A 21,823-nucleotide genomic window follows, 5' to 3' on the forward strand; every position below is an offset into this window, starting at 1 on the left:
GACAGTCAAGAATAACTCGAGGAAATTTATGCTATTTCCCATAAGCGTAAGTTCGAGATTGTACAGCTGTCGTCTAGTGAAAAGAAGTACTGCGGTCTCTGCGTATCAAAGACTCATGCAACTTTCTTTAAAAAAAGGTGTGGATACTATCAAGACCCAATTGCAGCGTTGTTTGAATGTCTTGTATATGAGATCCAGAGGCCTATATGCAGATGTAATTGCATATAGGCCTAATGTAATGCAGATGCAGAGGCCTATATAAGATGTAAGGCTGCCATGACACAGTTGAACAAAACCAGAGTAAAAACACTGCCCTGCGGAATGCACTGCGTGATGCTGTGATAAATACTCTCTCCCTTCAATTGTCTCCACAAATATTTTTCTGTCGTCGAAGAAATTTGGTATCCATCACAGTGTTCGACCATGTAGGCCAAGCACTAACATACCAGCAAGGACGTGTATGTGGCTTACAGTGTCGAATGTTCTTTTAGTGTCTCAGAATACTGCTATTTTCACATTTTCACTCATTCGTTTATATTCGACACATGTATGCTGCATTCTGCAGCATATATAATACAGCATAATGCAACATAATACTGCATTCACAGTACATTGATTTTGTAAAAAACCAGTCATGAAGGTGGAAAACAGATTTGTGTGTTCACACCACACATGTGGGGGTTCACCACCACATGGGGTGCAGCGGTGGCGTAGAGGTAGAGCATCTGCCTCGCGTGGAAGAGGACCGTGGCTTGAATCCCGGTGCAGCGCAATTTTCCACCGGATTAAAGAAAGTCCGCGTGTTGATAAAATTGCATAAACAGGCATGGAGTGCGGCCTAATCCCGGTGACCACAAACGGTAAGGCACTCGCTCACCAGAGCAGGATTTGCCATAATGGTGCAGTACTTGGCCACACCCTCCTATACGAATACAACAATCAAACCCCGGCCCTCAGCCCAAGCAGCTGCGAAGCAACTGACCACTGCGGCGGTCAGACCTTTGACGCAGCAGAGGGTGCTAAGAATCCCTAGGTCCGGACATGCCGCCATTGGAATCTGAACCTGGCAACGTTAGAACGTCATTTAGTGAGGCGAGTCTAGCATTGCTATTGGAGGAATTAGAGGGCAGTAAATGGGATATAATAAAGCTCAGTGAAGTTAGGAGGACAACAGAAGTATATACAGTGCTAAAAAGCGGGCACGTCCTGTGCTACCGGGGCTTAGCGGAGAGACGAGAACTAGGAGTCGGATTCCTGATTAATAAGAATATAGCTGGAAACACACAGGAATTCTATAGCATTAACGAGAGGGTGGCAGGTCTTGTTGTGAAACTTAATAAAAGATACAAAATGAAGGCTGTGCAGGTCTACGCCCCTACATCCAATCATGATGACCAGGAAGTCGAAAGCTTCTATGAAGACGTGCAATCGGCTATGGGTAGAGTGAAAACTAAATACACTATACTAATGGGCGACTTCAATGCCAAGGTAGGCAAGAAGCAGGCTGGAGACAAGGCAGTGGGGGAAAATGGCATAGGCGCTAGGAATAGCAGGGGAGAGTTATTAGTAGAGTTTGCGGAACAGAATAATATGAGGATAATGAATACCTTCTTCTGCAAGCGGGATAGCCGAAAGTGGACGTGGAGGAGCCCGAACGGCGAGACTAGAAATGAAATAGACTTCATACTCTGCGCTAACCCTGGCATCATACAAGATGTGGACGAGCTTAGCAAGGTTTGCTGCAGTGACAATAGGGTGGTAAGAACTCCTGTCAGCCTAGACCTGAGGGGGGAACGGAAGAAACTGGTACATAAAAAGCCGATCAATGAGTTAGCGGTAAGAGGGAAAATAGAGGAATTCCAGATCAAGCTACACAACAGGTATTCGGCTTTAACTCAGGAAGAGGACCTTAGTGTTGAAGATGAACGACAATATTGTGGGCATCATTAAGGAGTGTGCAATAGAAGTCGGTGGTAACTCCGTTAGACAGGATACCAGTAAGCTTTCACAGGAGACGAAAGATCTGATCAAGAAACGCTAATGTATGAAAGCCTCTAACCCTACAGCTAGAATAAAACTGGCAGAACTTTCGAAGTTAATCAACAAGCGTAAGACAGCTGACATAATGAAGTGTAATATGGATAGAATTGAACATGCTCTCAGGAATGGAGGAAGCCTAAAAGCAGGGAAGAAGAAACTAGGAATTGGCAGCAATCAGATGTATGCGTTAAGAGACAAAGCGAGAAATATCATTACTAATATGGATGAGATAATTCAAGTGGCTGAGGAGTTCTATAGAGATTTATACAGTACCAGTGGCACCCACGAGGATAATGGAAGAGAGAATAGTCTAGAGGAGTTGGAAATCCCGCAGGTAACGCCGGAAGAAGTAAAGAAAGCCTTTGGAGCTCTACAAAGGGCGAAGGCAGCTGGGGAGGATCAGGAAACAGCAGATTTGTTGAAGGATGGTGGGCAGATTGTTCTAGAGACAGTGGCCACCCTGTATACGCAATGCCTCATGACTTCGAGCGGAGCGGAATCTTGGAAAAACGCTAACATAATCCAAATCCATAAGAAAGGGGACGCCAAAGACTTGAAAAATTATAGACCGAACAGCTTACTGTCCGTTGCCTACAAAGTATTCACTAAGGTAATTGCAAGTAGAATCAGGAACACCTTAGACTTCCGTCAACCAAAGGACCAGGCAGGATTCCGTAAAAGCTACTCAACAATAGACCATATTCACACTGTCAATCAGGTGATAGAAAAATGTGCGGAATATAACCAACCTTTATATATAGCTTTCATTGATTACGACGAAGCGTTTGATTCAGTCGAAACCTCAGCAGTCATGGAGGCATTGCGGAATCAGGGTGCAGACGAGCCGCATGTAAAAATACTGAAAGATATCTATAGTGGCTCCACAGCCACTGTAGTCCTCCATAAAGAAAGCAACAAAATCCCAATAAAGAAAAGCGTCAGGCAGGGAGATACGATCTCTTCAATGCTATTCACAGCGTGTTTACAGGAGGTATTCAGAGACCTGGATTGGGAAGAATTGGGGATAGAAGTTAATGGAGAACACCTTAGTAACTTGCGATTCGCTGATGATATTGCCTTGCTTAGTAACTCAGGGGACCAATTGCAATGCATGCTCACTGACCTGGACAGGCAAAGCAGACGAGTGGGTCTAAAAATTAATCTGCAGAAAACTGAAGTTTAACAGTCTCGGAAGAGAACAGCAGTTTACGATAGGTAGCGAGGTGCTAGAAGTGATAAGGGAATACAAGTGCTTAGGGCAGGTAGTGACGGCGGATCCGGATCACGAGACTGAAATAATAAGAAGAATAAGAGTGGGCTGGGGTGCGTTTGGCAGGCATTCTCAGATCATGAACAGCAGGTTGCCATTATCCCTCAAGAGAAAAGTGTATAACAGCTGTGTCTTACCTGTGCTCACGTACGGGGCAGAAGCCTGCATGCTTGCGAAAAGGGTTCTACTTAAATTGAGGACGACACAACGTGCTGTGGAAAGAAGATTGATTGGTGTAATGTTAAAGGATAAGAAAAGAGCAGATTGGGTGAGGGAACAAACGTTAGTTATTTACCTCTTAGTTGAAATGGGCAGGACATGTAATGAGGAGAGAAGATGACTGATGGCCATTAAGGGCTACGGGCTGGATTCAAAGGGAAGGGAAGCGTAGCAGGGGGCCGCAGAAATTTAGGGTGCGCGGATGAGATTAAGAAGTTTGCAGGGACAACATGGCCACAATTAGTACATGACCGGGGTAGTTGGAGAAGTATGGGAGAGGCCATTGCCCTGCAGTGGGCGCAGCCAGGCTGCTGATTATTATTATTATTATTATTATTATTATTATTATTATTATTATTATTATTATTATTATTATTATTATAACCCCCATTGCAGTCGACTGTCTACCATCTTCTCCATTAGTTTCCAAAAACAGCTTGTGAGACTGACGGGTCGGTACGAGTCACAACAAAGGGGTGTGTTTCCCGGTTTCATTACTGGAATTACGCGACCTAATTTCCACGAATTTGGAAGGGTCTCTCTTATCCGGATATTATTGGATATCTCCAAAAAGCCATTCTTCCTGCTGGACTAAAGTTCTTTAGCATCACATGCGTAACACCGTCTGCGCCTGCAGTTGTCTTTGCACGGCATGACGTAAAATCACATTTCAATTGATTTAAACTAAACTCACAGTCAAGTTGAGGGTGTTGTGACATAAAGGACGCACGAATGTTCTGTTCTGCTAGTGTTGCAGAACTTGTATATTGTAGTCAAGTAAACAGAATTCCTCGTCTGAATAGAAATTGACAGAAATCGACAGCCACAGATGTTTCCGGAGGGATCCGCGCTGCTGCAAGGACTCGGAAAGGATGACTTTGGGTAACTGGATCACTAAAACATCGGACAACTGGCCATATTCTGGAAACTGGAGTGAAAGGAGACAACGACGCGCAGTATTCTCGCCATCCTTATTTTTATAGGCGTCTGCGCGAAGTTGACTTAATTTTCTGTGCCATGTTGTAGTCATCCAGTCTTCCGCTGCGGCGGTAAGCACGTTCTGTGCGTCTTTAATTGTTCTTAGACATTCATTTACCCCGTCAATTGCAGCGTATTCATTTGGAACAATGACTTGCTTTGTGCAGATCTGGAAGAAAGGGGGGCGCCCGATCTTTATTAGAGACTTTTAGCTTGGACGCTATTCCAGTAAACGGGAGCGGTTTGGGCGGATTACCGGATCGTCGGGGCGTAAACGTGAGCGGCCGGAGCGGTGAAGCCGCCTGGTGTTGTAGAGCTCAACCAGACAAACGCATAGCTAAAACTGCAGTAACTCACCATATCCTGCTTCGCCACTCGTGCAAATTTTTGGCAGCGGCGTAATTGAGAACACGATTACGCCACTGTCGAAAATTTACGCCAGCAGCTAAGCAGAATATAGTAATTAGCTCTGTGTTTGTGTGGTTGAGCTTTGCGCCACCAGCTGGCGCCACCAATCTGGCCGCTCACGTTGACGCCCCCGCTAAACCGGAAAACCGCCCGCGCTTGCCCGAGTACCGGACACGCTAAAAGTCTCTATTAATCATATCATTAGGAGCCAACAAAGACACGAAGGAAAACATGGGGAAATTACTTGTGCCTAATGATTGAATTGAAGAAATGATAAATTAATGGCAATGAAAGTGGATGAAAAAAGTACTTGCCGCAGGTTGGTAACGAATCACGTTTTCGCGTTACGCGTGCGGTACTATAACCAACTGAGCTACCGCGGTGTGGTTTTCCCATCCGCTTTCTTCGGTAGTTATGTGTTACGACTAAAACAAACCTTGGAGTGTTAGCCGGCGCCACCACTCACAAACCTTGGCGGCGGATGTGCCACATCCTTTCCGCCGCAGGTGTCACGAGTACGTAATCCTTCTGGGTGAAGTTTACTGGCAACTGGTCTTTGTTTGTTGGCTTCTCATGATTTGTGCAGATTTTTTAAGATTCATACAATGTATTTGCGAAACTTTTGAAGTACGATTTTTGCCCAGTGAGTTACTTAAATATTGACGCAAACTTTGCCAATCGGTATATTTTGAGCAGCGACGGATTCCTTCACTCCGTATGAGACGGTGTTTTGCCAGTACCGGAAAATGCTCACCACCGAGCTTTTGTATGTCCGTTCACAATTCAACGCCATCAAGAAGGTCTTGTGAGCAGAAATTAACGTCTATACAGCTTCAGTTGCGAAACCCCCGCAAGACGGATGGTGTGCAGTCATTTAACACGATCAAATTACGTTTTTTTTTTCTGCGGCGTACCTTATAATGCTTTCGCAGGAATCATTATGTTCACAGCCCCAGATGACGTTATGTGCTTTGAAGTCCCCACAAACCAGCACATGCGATTTTGCGATATCGAACACATTCACGAAGCTGTCTACAGATATTTTTCTAGAACATTCAAGATAAAGATTGGTGACGCATCTATTTCTAAAAGATATCTTGCATGCACGAAGTCCAGTATATCTGAATCGCTCGACACTAATTAACAGGACTGCATATCTTTTCTCACGCATAACATCCCTCTGTTACATCCAGCAAGGCGCGATGATTTATATGAAACAGTTTGGAAGACGAAAGTCATCTCGTACGCCTGCCTCCTGCATACGTAAAACAGGAAAGTTATCTTGGGCTTGTAGTTTGCGAAAATCAGCTGCCTTATTTCGAATGCTATTAGCATTCCACTGAAATATAAAAACATTGTTGTAACGAGTATTCATTTTAAGCCTGCCGTAGAGCTGTTTGTAGTTGTGGAAGCACCAACGACTCAATAGAAAGCAGTGCTTTTACCTTTGGCAGAGAATCGCACGCAGAGCTGCGAATAGCGTGGACAGGACCATCTGTGCCATGGGTAAAGACGCGTAATCACCAAACGACGCGGAAGCTTGTCCATGTGTGATCGTAGCAGGTCGCTGAAGAACTGACTGGGACTGTCACTGGGATGACTGGTCTGGTTGAGGCGATTGCAGAGGTAGTCGTTCAGATGTTAGGTGAGGTTGCTGTGTCAATGGCAGAGGGCGTTATTGAGAAGGCCGGTGAATTTGACTCAATGTTTGGCCAAGATGAGTAGCATTCTATAAAGATGGATCGTATCTCTCGATGTCGGAATGTTGCCGACCTGAGTGCTTTAGAGCTGCGGAATAGTTCAAATTGTCCCCTTCCTCTTTTTCTTTGTTTGGAGTTGGAGGCTCATATCTTGCGGTTGGGGGCGCATTACGAGGAGGCAGCCTTCCGTATTTCAACTCATGTCTATGTAACTTTGAGGCTGCTCTGCTCAGAGGGCACCCGCAGTAGCAAGCTGTGTGGTTTCCGCCATAGTTGGAACACTTTGGTTGACACACAGACTTGCTCTCTGATTGGCTGTGATGTTCTGAGGATATCTTGCAGCGACGGCAGTTCTTCGCTAAATGTCTGAATCTCTGGCAGTAGTAGCATGTCAGAGCAGGACCGTGGCATCCTTCTACATCATGACTCGCGAAACCCAAGTTCACTCTTTGCTGCGTTGGTTTGTCTTCTCTGAAATGAAGAACGGTTCTCAGAAGGCGTGATTCTTTCGTTCCGTCTTCTCGGTGATTGTAGCGCGCCTGACGACGAGCAGATGTCGCACCAAAATTCTTCAGCAAGTCAACCAATTGTTCTGTATATTCAACTGGGACATATGGCGTATCTTCCAGACATTTTTGGTATAGGATGCCAGAATAAATGGCTCGACTCCTAAACCAGCCACTTGACTCATCGACAGTAGATCTCTTGCAAATGAGACTGAAGTAACGTTTACAGAGAAATTTCCATCTCTATTCACGCAGAATGATTGCACCTTTTCCTTTGCCACAGAAACAATTTCTCAGCAGCCAGAAGATGCGGCCTTCCTGAGAGGGTCGAAAAACAACTGGAATTCCCTCAGGTCGCTTTTCTTCTTTTTATGCACTGCGAAGGAGAACAGCGTATCATCACAGTCTATTTCTTCACCTTCGCTTAGCTCATAGCTTGATGTGCTGTCTTCGTCAACCCGTGGTTTCTTGGCTACACTTTCGCATGTCTCAGCTATATTCCCGGAAAGTGCGCTGGAACGTAGTGTAAGGTCGAAAACTAGCGTCGCCGGCTATATGACATTAGGCGCGTGTTGTGGCACTTCCGAATGCGGCGCCAATTCTGTGGCACTCATGCGCCTAGGAACGTGCTGTCGGACATATGGCTCATGCTGGTGTTCTTTGCTGCCTACCGCCGTGGCAGGCGTAGATGCGCTGCATAGCATAGCAAAACCACGCGATATTGTGCTTGATATTTAGCACATGGGTATCACATGGTATGTCTGTTCTCTCTGGAAAACAGCACAAAGTCTAAAAATAGCACTGATTCTTCAAGGAAAACAGAAAATAATATCTCACCGAAGAAGCAGCGGCCGCTTGGTGGGACTTCTTTCGAAATCACCGTTTGCGTAGAAGATATTTTCATGCCGTCCTGCACCATCTGTGCATGCGTGAGGCGCGTGGGCGCAAGCGGTCTCGCGCTGGCACACGTACGTGTAGTTTGGCCTTTAGGCGTCAGTTGCCATGGCGGACAGATACTCTCCGTAATCACAGCCACCGTCCGCTGAATCTGTCTGTATGCCTGGCTAATTGGCGCGTGATTCCAACACAGCGGATTATCATCGTCAATTCGTGCCAGCATTGCTCTTCATGTCCCTAAATCAATAAGCAAGGGCATCACTACGTGAATGGAGACAACTTGTGTCACCGACATGTTCCCGCCCTTAATAAGTCACCGTTTGGCACTGAGCTCTATACTTGCACTTCGAAGAAGCAATGCCCGCAAACATTGAGCGCCCATATTGTAGTTCAATATAACGCTTCATTACTGTATGAACTTATTGTCTGAAAATTATTGTATCGAATGTACTAACTATTCTTTATAATAAACAGCAGATGAATAAAAAGCGCATCACCTCTCTTCTAGTGTGGCATGTGTTCTTCTAACAGGAAAAGCGATGACGTCATTGAGCGCCAGGCGTCATTGGAAGTAGCGATCCAACGTTAACAATCTCGTTGAGTGGTGGCTTCAAAGATCAGTATGTGGTCGGGCTAGGATGACATTTTCTTCAATTTTTAATCAAGGACTTAGAGCTCATACGGATAATGGTGTTGAACGTGCAGTCAACGCCACCAAAATAACATGGCCCCCTAGAGTTCCCACCAACACTGTGGGACTTACCCTAAATCCGTCTGTGGGTTCGCGTTGGGGGCGGTTCGTCACAACGCTGGCAGTGACTATAACGGAAAGCGTCACGCATGCTCCAATGTTGAGCCAGCCCATTTTGAGGCGCGTTTCCACAGCAGGGCGAGATGCTACACTGGAAGCCTCGGGGGTCCGCGACGTGCCTCTTATTCAGCGATACACGGTGTTGAAAAATGAGCCCAAGGAGTGCAATGAACGCTTGGGTTATCACGGGCTGACGCGCGGAGAACGCACGTGAATTCTAGCTCTGCTCTTGACCCGAGATTATCGTTTGAGTTACGCGTGGAGCCACCCTGACATAGAAAACTGCTGTTTTTCTTTTCCTGAGGAGCAAAGCCGAGAAATCCTCAGGTTTAGAATTTCAAGACGAGTGCACATGCTGCCTATTATTTGAGCCGCGCTGTCGGGCATACAATTTCATTTGTTTCCTCACGTTTCTTTTTTTATAAAGTCACCTTGTTTCCATTTCTTGCTGTTGTTAATCATTTTTGCGCGTTTTACTGGCCAGTATCTAGAAACAAGACACACAAGCTTATGCTTTTTCAATATCTTTTCTTCAAAGTCGGACGCGATGAGACCGATAAAATGTAAGCGTAAAAACTTGCTGTGCTGTTTGCTTTCATTGACCATAATTACCGCTCATACTGACGACGAATGTTTAACTCTTCACTGTTTATTCCGATGCGAGAGTCGTGAGCTAATGTTAAACGTTACCTAGAATGTACCACTGTTGTTTGTCTGCGTAGTGCAAAGAACACGCTGGGAGACGTGTTTGCACGAGGCGTTGCTTTACGCCACTGTTCGAGTTACGCATCCTTCACGGTGTTTTTCTCTTCGTTCCCCCCACCGTTTTTTTCTCCTCAAGGCGGATCGCTGGCAGGCATAACTCCGCGTGCGGTTTTCACCTATCGGCCGCGCCTAGCACGCCACCAAGTGCGATCCCCCTCGTCCTTACCCCTCGACCTCCCTTTCTTTCTTTTCGCATCCAGTGCTAATAGTGATCATCATTATTATTACTATTATTATTGATAATAATGGCTGCGTGATACTGCCTAATACATCGACAAAGCAGCTGCTAAAGCATAAACTGCAGCATTGAGGGCGACACAGTATGTACATAAAGGGAAAAAACAGAGGGAATTAAGCTTCTGAATACGCTGTGTAGTGCTGCAAAGTATAACACATTTTGTATGTGTACGTTAAATGTTCAAAAAAGCAATGCATCAATGTCCAATTTGCGTTCAAGTTTATAATCAAGTTTATTATCAAGTTCAAGTTAATCAAGTTTACTATCAGCATATCTATAACAGGAATCTCCTGACACACCCGCAGTCAAGGTGGCTGTTCGAGGTGTGCTGGCTGCCTCAGCGTAAGAAATAAATTGGGTAAATGTCAACACCAGTGCCACTACTTCTTGGCACCGACTTGCACGTGGCTCCGTGGCATCTTTGTTGGTGGAGTCTTCACAGCTTCGCTGGCGTGGCGAGGCGTAGGAGTCGTTCGAGAGAAAGAGTATCGTTTACTTGGAGAACTGGCTGTTTTCATTGCCTGTCGCTTTCCCTCAAATGCGTCCTTCGCGACTAGGGTGACACACCCGCAGTCAAGGTGGCTGTTCGAGGTGTGCTGGCTGCCTAAACGTAAGAAAAATAAAGAAATTGGATGAATGTCAATACCTCGTACCTGCATGAGCCTGAATGGCGTCTTGGCTTACGGAGTCTGCATGTGGGAGCTGCAGTGGGTAGCCGCAGGCATCGTCTACGCAAGAAGACAAGGCGATTCAAACACGGAATTATGGAAATAATTGCAGTGCTTATGTCTGCTTCTTGCACTGTGCTTGCCTAAAGGCTGTCAAAGATAGTGTCCAGAATTCACCAGCACTTTGACTGCTTTTAATTTTTACTTGCAAGTGCTGCTATGAGATCCTTGGTATGGTTGCGTGCAGCATTTTAGTACTTGGTGGAGGCATTAGAAGTGGTAGCCAAATATATTGCTACGCAACAGCCGCCACAGTGTGGCTGCACTGAGGAGGAAGAAGACGACGTGGGCCCGCTTGATATAGCGTCGCCATTTTGGCCTTCCGTTAGCGTCCCTGTAAATAAATTGTATATAGCATTGGACTTCAGCTACACGTAACATTCATTGGTGGAGATGGACGTTCCCCGTACCAGGCATGGAGCTTCGCAGCGGTCGCAACAGCGACAGTGCAATTCCGGCTCCTGCTGGCGGCACTTCATCTACACAACTGTCTCCACCTGCAGCCCCGACCTACGTCGCCGTTTTCCCCGCTCGGGATCCTGGTGTTTTAAACGGAGTCGGCAGTCCTGTTGTTCACAACTGGCTCCGCTTATACGAAAGTGTCAGCACCAGTCACAGGTGGGATCCGACTATTATGCTTGCGAACGTTCTTTTCTACCTCGACAGAGCCCCACTTGCATGGTTCCCGACTCACGAAGAGGAGATCTCGAGCTGGGATCTCTTCAAAGAGAAGCTCCGCGACCTTTCTCGCAATCCGTTCGGTCGCCAAGTCAATGCCAAGAAAGCCCTTGCCTCACACGTACAGACGTCGACCGAGTCCTACGTGTCATACATTCTCAACGTCCTGGCCCTTTGTGCCAAGGCTGACCGGATCGTGTCTGACGACGATAAGGTTAATCACGTCCTCAATGGAATTCCTGACAATTCCTTCAATTAACTGGTGTGTACGAACATCACCAGCATCGATACGATCCTCAAGGAGTGCCGCCGTCTCGAGCATGCTAAAAGCCGCCGGGTATCCCAGCACATCACGCGACTTCCCCACACAGCTGCTACGTCATCCTGTGATGACCTCTTCCACCAGCCATCGCGATGTGACAACTTGACCCGCATCATTCGTCGTGAGGTCGAAGCGGCACAACCGGCGGCACCTTCATTCCCGTCACCTGATCATTCTCCGGTGACAATCTCCTTGATCCAGGCCGTCGTCCGTCAAGAGATGTCCAACGTTGGCCTGCACTCCATTCGTTCCGTATGCTCGGAACCTCTCCTCCACGCACGTCCCCACCGCGCTATTCTTACTCTTATGGACAGCGCAACCCCTCCGAATGGCGAACCGGGGACGACAAGCCGATCTGCTTTAACTGCCGACGCATTGGACATGTCGCTCGCCACTGCCGCAGCCGCTGGACTTCTTCGACACGCTATTCTCCTGATTACCACCCTCTCCCCTCTAGCCATCCTTTTCCTTCGCCCCTTCTATGCCTGCTCTATATTCTGACCCTGTGACACCTTTGACACGACCCCGCTACTCCCGCTCGCCTTCTCCCTCCCGTCGTCAATCTCGTTCACTCCCGTCACGCCGTGCTGCTTCTCCGACCTACTCGCCACACCCCCGAGCGGAAAACTAGACGGTGCAGCTTCTGAAGGTGAAGCTACAATGACGACATTAGCACGAAATCCTCGCTTCACATTACTCACAAACAAGAATCTTTTGGACGTTCTCGTCGACAATGTTCCGGTGTGCGCGTTGATTGACACCAGGGCGCATGTGTCCATTATGAGGGCTGTTCTTCGCCGTCGGCTCAAGAAAGTTCTGACACCCGCCCGGAACCAAGTTGTACAAGTCGCCGACGGAGGAAATGTCGCTATTGTTGGCATGTGCTCTGCCCGAGTCACCATTGCTGAGAGACACACCGTCGTTCTCGTCACCGTCATCGAGCATTGCACTCATGAAATCATTCTCGGTCTGGTTTTCCTTGCCAATCATTCTGCCCTCATTGACGGTTCGGGTGGCTCGCTTCGCCTTGATTTGCCTCTTCTTGCCGACCCTGTGGACCCGCCTCCAAGCCGTTTGAGCCGCATGAATTTTATTCGCCTACCACCTCACTCTGTGACACACGTCGTCTTGTTGTCCTCACCAGCTGTACCTGACGGTAATTACGTGGTCGCACCAATTCCGGCAGTTATACTTACACATGGTGTTTACACATGGTGTTACACACGGCACAGGAGCAGTGTTAGCACAACGCCAGCGTGGACATGATCGCGTTGTAGCCTATGCCAGCCGACTCCTATCACCCGCTGAGCGCAATTATTCAATCACACAGCGCGAGTGCCTCGCTTTTGTGTGGGCTGTTGCGAAGTTTCGTCCGTACTTGTACGGACGCCCCTTCTGTGTCATCACTGATCACCACGCGCTCTGCTGGCTATCCTCGTTTAAGGACCCCACGGGACAGCTCGCTCGCTGGGCGTTACGCCTGCAAGAATATACCTTCTCCTTAGTATATAAGACGGGACGCTTGCACCAGGATGCCGATTGTTTGTCCCGCTACCCCGTCGACGAACCGGCTGATGCGGCTTCATCGCTTGCGTTTTCTGTGTCCCAGTTGCTTGAAATCGGCAACGAGTAACGCCTGGCGACGCCTCTCTCCTTATGTTTCTGCTTAAGGAGGGGACATTATACCGCCGCAATCTCGATCCACATGGCCTTGACCTTCTGCTCGTGATTCCGTCGCACCTGCGTTCGGCTGTCCTCCAACAACTTCACGACGCTCCCTTGGCTGGACACTTGGGCGTCTCGTGCACATACGACCGTGTACGACGTCGATTCTTTTGGCCGGGTCTCGCCCGCTCCGTGCGGTGCTACGTTGCCGCTTGTGAGCCCTGTCAGCGCCGGAAGAAGCCCTCCACACTTCCAGCTGGATGTCTCCAGCCGATCGACACCCCACCGGAACCCTTTTTCCGTGTTGGTCTAGACCTGCTTGGACCGTTTTCACTCCTGGGCTCCGGAAATAAATGGGTCGCCGTCGCTACTGAATATGCTACGCGGTACGCAATCATTAGAGCCCTCCCGACAAGTTGTGCTGCTGTCGTTGCTGACTTCCTGCTCTATGACGTCATTTTAGTGCCTGGTGCTCCGCGCCAATTACTCACTGACCGTGGCCGCTGTTGCGTACTCCAAGGTAGCGTATCGTACTGCTGCCGAGAAGTAGCGGTGCCTTTCTATCGAATCTCGACCGACGTTACTTATGGGTAGCGTGGCGTTGTCTCAGGCATCCGGTAAACCATGGCGATCAAGCAAGGGCGACACGATTTCTAGTGCGAAACTTGCACGGTTTATACAAAGGTAGATGAAAGAAAATGAGAAGAGCATGAAGTGATCAAAAGTACATTTCGGAGCCTCTTAAATAGGCTCTCTTTCATCGTGGGCGGGATCTTGCTTCCGTCGATGTCACATGGCAGGCACAGAAAGAAGGCCCCTCCTACTCTGGCTATACCGAGCCTGTTGAAAGGAAGAAGTCGTCCCGCCTCCGGGAATTGTAGACGCCTGCCCGCCTCTTCTGCGCTTTGTGGGTTCGTAGAAGCTCTCTTGTAGGTCCCATTCGAGGAAAGGGCCTCTCTAAACTTGCACACACACACACACACACGCACAAAAGAGTCTGTACACTGCGGGGCTTCCGGCAGACAGGCACACTCGAAACGGTCATGGCGAGTTAGAAAGTGACGCTTCATTTCGACGAGGCCTGGTAAAAGGTCCGGTGAGAGAAAGTTCTTTGTGCACGAAGTGCGGGACGTTAACCATCGCAGGAGAATTCACGCCTCATTTCGACGAAGATGGTCGGATGAAATTCCTTTTGCCACGTGGTGTCAAACGCCAACCATAACACCGCAGCTTTCTGTCGGCAGTCGTCGAGGACATCCTCCGCTCCTGCTCGACGAAGCACAAGTTCAGCACGTCCTACCACCCACAGACCAACGGGCTCACGGAGCGCCTCAACCGGAACATCACCGACATGCTTTCGAAGTAAGTCGCGACAGACCACCACGAGTGGGATCTTCACTTACCATATGTGACGTTCGCGTATAATTCATCGCGTCACGACACCGCCGGCTATTCACAGTTTTATCTCCTATATGGCTGAGAACCCGCGTTGCCCTTAGACACTTTGTCGCCCTCGGCCAAGCGTTCAGCCACTGAATACGCCCGCGACGCGATCGTACACGCTGACCACGCGCGCCAGCTCGCTCGCACCCATCTCGAGGCTTCACAGGAGCATCAGAAACGCCTCTATGATTGCCACCATCGCGACATGCACTTTACTCCGGGTTCTCTGGTGCTTCTCTGGTCACCTATTCGATGTGTGGTTCCGAAAAGCTGCTCTCGCGCTACAGGGGCCCATACCGTGTGGTGCGACAAGCGACCGATGTCACGTATGAAGTCATCCCCGCTGACCTCTCAGCGTCATCGTCGGCTGCAAGTGACATCGTTCACGGGGCGAGACTAAAGCCATACCGTACACCTTTCACCGCGGATGTGCAGATTAAGCACCGGGACGGCGCTTCTACTGCCGGGGATGATGCTACGGTACAGCCGCCACAGTGTGGCTGCACTGAAGAGGAAGAAAGCGACATGGGCCCGCTTGATATAGCATCGCCATTTTGGCCTTCCGTTAGCGTCCCTGTAAATAAATTTTATATAGCATTGGACTTCAGCTACACGTAACAATAGAAACACTCATCTTTGTATGCATGACTGCTTTCAATTTCTAAATGCAGTGGTAACTATCGCTATTGGTGCAAAGCCCCCCACACCTACGGGGCAAGTGCCATAGCTCGAAATTGAATTTTTCCTTCATTGTTTCACAAGGTGTCTGATATGTGCACACTAGATGTGATACGTATTTTTATTTACCTTATTGTGGAAAGAGCAGCACTAAATTGTTTTCTTTTCTTTGGCTTGTTTTTTTATTTGTTTCCGAATTTATCGAGCAGCAGGCTCATGATGCTAAAATGACTCGTGTAATGACAATCCTCAGCTTTTTTTTCAGAAAAAACAACACATTTCCTGACCCATTGTTTGCTGTCTCATTACTCGCATAATTTCTCAAAGTAGTCTACCTATATTGAGTTTTGCTTGATCTCCGCGAAAGAGTCTTGCATTTTCAAATACCATTCTTTCCTTAAAATCATTTGACACTTCTCATAATTTCCGCACCTCGGGCTTCTGATACTGTGCATTCATCATTTTGCTTGTTGTTTATGACTAGAAATGCCTTCTCTAATTTAGAGCTTAAATTTTACTTTTCGAACACATAGTAGGGCTTGCCATTGCATATCCGCACAACAGAGAAACATGTTTCACTGGGCATTTGCGAAATCCAACAGAGGATTGATGACTGCAGCTTGCAGTGTAATTTGACTTAATGATTCAGAAAAATAACTCATCTCACGTAGTAAACTAACGCACACATTAGTATGATGTACGATATACCGTACACTATTGTGGTGGATTCTCTGGCTTATACAGCAAAATAATCGGTGCGCGAGAAAAATTTATTTTTGCATAACCCTTGTACACACTGATTTAAGGAAAATTAGGTGGAGGTGTTCGCATGATCTACTTATTTTATCTGCGAGTAAAAAATTTGTGCCCCAGCTGCTTAGTGGTATTTGAGATTATGTCAGTATTGCATATGTGTGTGTTGTCTAAAATAATTAAATTTTGAAAATGCTAGCAGAGCTCTGATGTGCGTACCTGCAGTTTTGGATACATGTAAAAGACTCAGCATTAAGTGCAAGTGAATGGTCTACAGGCCGTCCGCGCAAGCCCCACAGGTCCCACAAGTGTCGATCATGCAAATATATTCGCTGCACACATTTGTGACCAGAAAAGATATGTCGCATGCAACGACATGCAAGGAAGCGTTCAAAATATCGCACAATTAATAAAAGGCCTACTCTATTATTATGTGGGCTCATGCCCTCGATTTTGTCCGCATTAGGCGCTCACATGTTGTTTGCTTCCTAGCACAAAAATACTCGGTACAATATCAGGCTTCAATGTCTTTCATCTGTGGCCTTTGCAGAAGCATGATAGTTCAAAGTGCAATTATTCAACATTAAAAAAAGTGCAATAATTCAACGGATTCTATGACTTGCTTGTAGATTCGCCAGTACAATTCCGGTTGCGCTGATCCACCAGTACAGCAATTCCCTATTACTTAAGGGAAACCTGCTAATAAAAACGCCACTCCGCATGCTCAGTGTCTTCTTTGTTTATTGCTTTGCTGACAGAGCGATAGGTAAAAAAATACTTTGTTGTGACGCTTCTCAAATTATTCTGGTGCATCACAAAAGCTGTCTACTCGAGGGATGTTCTGAACAAGAAGACGCATTCGCTTACTTGCATGTGAAGGTAAAAGCCAGAGTCCTTCGGGGCTTGGTTGTGGCACACAAAGGCACGACGGTGCTATAGCATCTGATGTCATCGCGCGATCGCATGTGAAACCTAACTGCACGAAACTACAACGCATCCAAAAACACAGAGATTCGAAACCGAAATCCTCGCCATGCTTTATTGAATGAACGCGTACATCGTGATTTACATAAATTACGCACGTAGCAAGCGCTTTCTGTAAACTTAATATTCACTCATCACCTTCATGAAGCCATCAGATATGCGTTTTTTAATGACAAAGCATACGGTGACCTGTACTTGTTTTCAGCCCTTTCAATAGTAATTGTGCTGGCCACGTTGACGAGTAGCAACAGGGAGGCGCCCTAGCGGTTCCCCCTCTATTCGGCCCTGCTTGTCCTCTATAGCTGGTTACATTGACTCTATGCTCGACCAGGAGGAGCGATCTAGAGAGATGAGCCGACGTATGCAGCGTAGCGAAGCAACGAGCAAAACGAGCGAAGGTCGCGTTTAGATCATCGAACGCGGATAACTCCGCTTTTACGGCACTGTTTCAAAAGATTCTCGCGGCTACGTGTTCGTTGCAGACTCGTGCACAACTAAATATCGACTTCTGGGTTGTTTAAGGGCCCCTTAACATGGACGCTTCTACTTCCCATTTAGACGGGACAAATGCAAGTCAAACGCGGTTGTGCTCAGCGAACCGCCGCGCACTTAGCCAGCGGACTCGTGGCGGCACACCGCGGCGGCCGCGGTGTCCACGCTATGTAGAAGACCACGACTACGTGCAACTGCGTTTGTTTGTGCACGACAGGACTTGAGTGCGTGCTCACGTGTATATGCTAAAATCTGACTATGCTACGTGGTGCTGAATTGTCTTACCTCCTTGACCGTCGGATAGTATCCACATCCAAATTGGGTATTTTCGAGGCGCTATCAATGAGTCTGCCACGGCGTCTAACGAGGAGCGGGCAGAAGTGAGTGGGCGCGGGCTATTGGAGGGGGGGGGGGGGAGGTCTAAGTTTCGCGTGGTTCGAGGTTAGTTGAGCAAACGAAAGTAGTAGAAGTTGGCGAGACCCGCCGGATACGACAGCGACAAGCAGGGTGCCCAAAGTTCAATTCCTTCGTGGACGACCGGGATCTAGCGTGCGTAAGCAGACGATGTTCGGCTTCTTTGGAAGTGTGCAATCATTATCGTAATTGGAAAGCATTTTCTGCTTATTTCAGCCTGTAATTTATTGAACTTCGTCAATACACACAGTAACATTGGAAAGAAGCGCAGTAATCCGAACACATTCTTCATTGACGTCACCTACTGGCCAAAAGAAGCCGCGTATGGGAATCCGCTTTATTATAAAGCGCCCAGAAATAAAGCCTCCAGAAGAGAATAAGGAGCAGGCTTCTGTTGAAAACAGATCATTCGAGAGAAAGAAGACATTGCGCTCCGCTTGCGAGCTTCATGCGCCATGTACAACAGCAAAACTTGGCTGAGATGTTCACAGAAGCGTATGCTATTCGCAGGCTATGTTTTTTCACCAAGCCCGCAGAGTGGTTCCGAACTTTTTCAAACTTCTATTCAATTACGGGGCTGTACGTAGCAAAACCACAATAAGATTATGAGGCACGCCATAGTGGAGGACTCCGGGTTAATTTTGACACCCTGGTGTTCTTTACCATGCAGCTAAATCTAAGTCCGGATGCGCTCTTTTTGTATTTTGATCCTGTCGAAACATAGACGCCGCGGTTGGGAATGATCAACCTGCCATCTCGATCAGCGCCATGGTTGCAAAGCTACCGGTGCGGGCAAGGAAGAGTTGATTTGACGTGCCAGCGCTTCCATAGTGTAGCATAGACCTTACGGTGCGTTAATGCGGCTTTTCGTTTGCACGCCCTGTGTCATTTGTCAGCTTGACACATCTGCATGGCGTGTATTTTTAACTTTAACAGAAGCGGACCTTACCGTACCTTCAGCTTGCCCGCAACCGCTGTCGCAGTTACAGACCTCTTCATCGGGCGAGGAATAAACGGTGCGCGGCGAGCCTTTCCTCCTTTCTGGCATGGGCGATCCGGCGCGTCGTTGCTTGAAAGTATTGTGGTCGCGTGCTGCGGAACGATTTCGATGTTCTAGATTGCACTTTGGGAAATTTACGCAATGTCCGGTCATATAAGGTCTTCAGGGAAGCCTTCCGGTGCATCGGTGCACTACAGTACGCGGAAATTTCTCTTGAGGGCGCAAACATGCGACGCGCGTTATCAACCGCGCTGTGTGTATGTGTTGTGAACTATTTTGCGTACATCGGTTTTCATACAACGAAGAGAATCGGTGTCTCCCTGTTACCAGCATGAAATGGTAAATCTGGGGTGCTATGCAGGATGCGCCGAGTTTCTCGTTCACCCGAGTTTTACCCGAGTTTGCTCGACGGCAGTCAGTGAACGGAGATAGCGCGGAACGCGCCGAAGGTGCAGGCAAAAAAATATGTAGAAAAAAGGCCGCGTATGACAACATGAGCGCACCCTGCGCGGCACGCTGCTTCCACGTTTCAAGCGCAGAAGGCTGCACAACAAAACGCGCCAGCGCCGCGTATTGTTATCAACGGATTATCGCAACTTAGCGATACCGTGACTGTCCCGCTGTCTGTCTGCACACTTGCCGTGAGCCGCTTGCCACGCCTTTCCCGGGCGCGTCAAGGGCGTGCCTCCTCTTTCCGGTGCTATCTTTCTTTCCTCCATCGAATGCGAACAGGGTACATGCGGCGCATTCTTGCACCTACACTTTCACTCAAACGAATACGTTAAAATACATCAAATAAAATAACGAACATTTTTGTTTCTCTAAGTATCTGTTTTTCGTTTTCAACGCTAGAAATTTGTGATGACAAACTGAGATCGAGCAAATTATTAAATTTTGCACTTCTTGCCGCGAGTGGCGACAGTGAGGCGAAAGCTTAGAGGCGGTACATTGAAGCGGGTCGCATGCACGAGGGCGTTCATACGGCGATAAGTCGCCTAGGGGCGCTGCAGAGCTATTCTCAATAATGCTGGTCATGATCCATGGAGGGTCAGGGCCACTCTTTCTCTATTAGGGGAATAGAAACGCAGCGCCGCGGTACGGTTGTTCATCGCGGGCGCTTCACTAGGCCATTACGGCCACCGCTTTACCAACTAAAAACAACACAACGGCTGTCGCTCCCAAATGGTGGTATGCACGGAGGAAGGAAACTAAGGAGAGGCCCTGACGTCACTCTTTGTGAAGCAAAAGTGAAGCCGGAAGTTGGCGTTGCTCATAGCGATGCTCCGCCTTTTGTGCCACCCTCCTCTCTTGTTTACATCTTTCGCGAAACCACGCTGCGCTGCGCGTGGTTTCGCGCACGCTCGCGCAACATCCGGCAGAGCACGGTGCAGGTAACACAGCGCAACAAGACACGGTGACTAACGCAAACCCGCCCACACAGCGCCTTTGCCACGGCACGAAACCTACCAGAGCAACACGTGTGAGCGCTCAAAAAATCAGAACAACGCCGCCATTGTGGCCCAAAAAGCGTGGCCATGCAGCAAAAAAAATAAAAAAGCAGCAAAAGAAATGAATACCTATACGTCATTTCCGCCACACTTTTCTCCTAGCGCGCGGAGGGGGTAGGGCCTCTCCTTAGTTTCCTTCCTCCGTGGTGGTATGTGATTTTAGAGTGCGTAGTGACGCAGTTCAGTGAAAATGTACCAGTTTATCTTTGTACGCGAAGCCTCTGCGATACATTGCGAAAAGTGCGTGCTTCCCCAGCGACACAATTCATCGCTTGTCATCGCTTGCCCAGTGAAGGTGCCTCTGAGCGCATGTACGCAATATATGAGTGTGTTGTGCAGTCGAAGGTGCTTGCGGGTTACCTCTGCTGGAGCCAGCAGCGATCGCAGATGGATATCGTAACGGCACCGCAGCACTCGCATTCTGGCAGGTGAGGGCTCTTGTGTGCAGTTATGAAATCAGATTTCGAACGGAGAGAGGTGTTGGAACTGTTGAGTGCGCAGTGCTTGTGATGAAGAAATGCCATTGCACTGGGTCTAGAAGAGCGAGCGATTCTAGGACGCTGATCTTGTTTACGACGCTGTGGCTCCGTTTCATCACCGATGACAGAGAAGCCATCTCAAGCGACTGCTGCAATACGCACTCCTCAGCATCGTCGTCCCCCTCGCCGCATCGACGCCTTGTAAGCAGCTACAGTGACGTGCCGATAATTATTTACTGTGCGCTACGTCGCCACAATGCAGGCAATGAAACCGTGTTGTGCGGCCATCTCAGCCCGAGAAGATGTATGCATAAGCCAGCGACAGTCAACGCTTTGTTTTTGATAGTGGTGCTCAGTACATCACCGATGACAGTGCATTGTGCGCGTTTTGTGTCGGCGGTCAAGATAGTTGATGCCTCTCAGCTCGACACCGCGTCGCTGTTGCCGGAAGATAAGTTGGGCGTAGCCCAACTGTAGTGGGTGCGCACACAAGAGTTACATGCCTCGCGCGGGGCGTGACCTCTGGTTTTGATTGACAGGCGAACTCGTGCTAAACTCGTACATCGCGAAACCCCCTCCGAGTTCAACTCGGAAACATGGCGGCGGCAGCAGCAGCCTGTTTCATTGCATCCAGCGGCAGCAAGCGTCAGTATGACCGTCCGGACCCGTTCACCTACATGACCGACGGGGAGTTGCAGCGTCATTTTCGCCTGTCGAAGACATCAGTGCGCTGGCTGTGTGACGAGCTAGGCGAAGACTCTCGTCTGCGGAGACAGTGTGGCGGGCTTCATTCAGTCACCGTCGTAGAGCAAGTCATCTGTGCGCTCCGTTTCTACGAGACTGGGAG

At 48.3% G+C, this 21,823-nt stretch overlaps 1 protein-coding gene across 1 annotated transcript in view; it reads right to left on the bottom strand.

Moving 5' to 3' along the window:
• LOC142589004 (uncharacterized) overlaps nucleotides 1–8,948 on the bottom strand; it is a 33,082-nt gene extending 24,134 nt beyond the window's left edge. Inside the window, exon 1 of the mRNA XM_075700799.1 lies at nucleotides 8,782–8,948. Within this exon, the coding sequence (XP_075556914.1) occupies nucleotides 8,782–8,883 (102 nt within the window). The 5' untranslated portion in view covers nucleotides 8,884–8,948. The remainder of the gene's footprint in view (nucleotides 1–8,781) is intronic.
• Between the last annotated feature and the right edge of the window lie 12,875 nt (nucleotides 8,949–21,823).

The sequence above is a fragment of the Dermacentor variabilis genome, chromosome 7 (genome assembly GCF_050947875.1).
Source record: "Dermacentor variabilis isolate Ectoservices chromosome 7, ASM5094787v1, whole genome shotgun sequence".
Lineage (NCBI taxonomy): Eukaryota > Metazoa > Arthropoda > Arachnida > Ixodida > Ixodidae > Dermacentor > Dermacentor variabilis.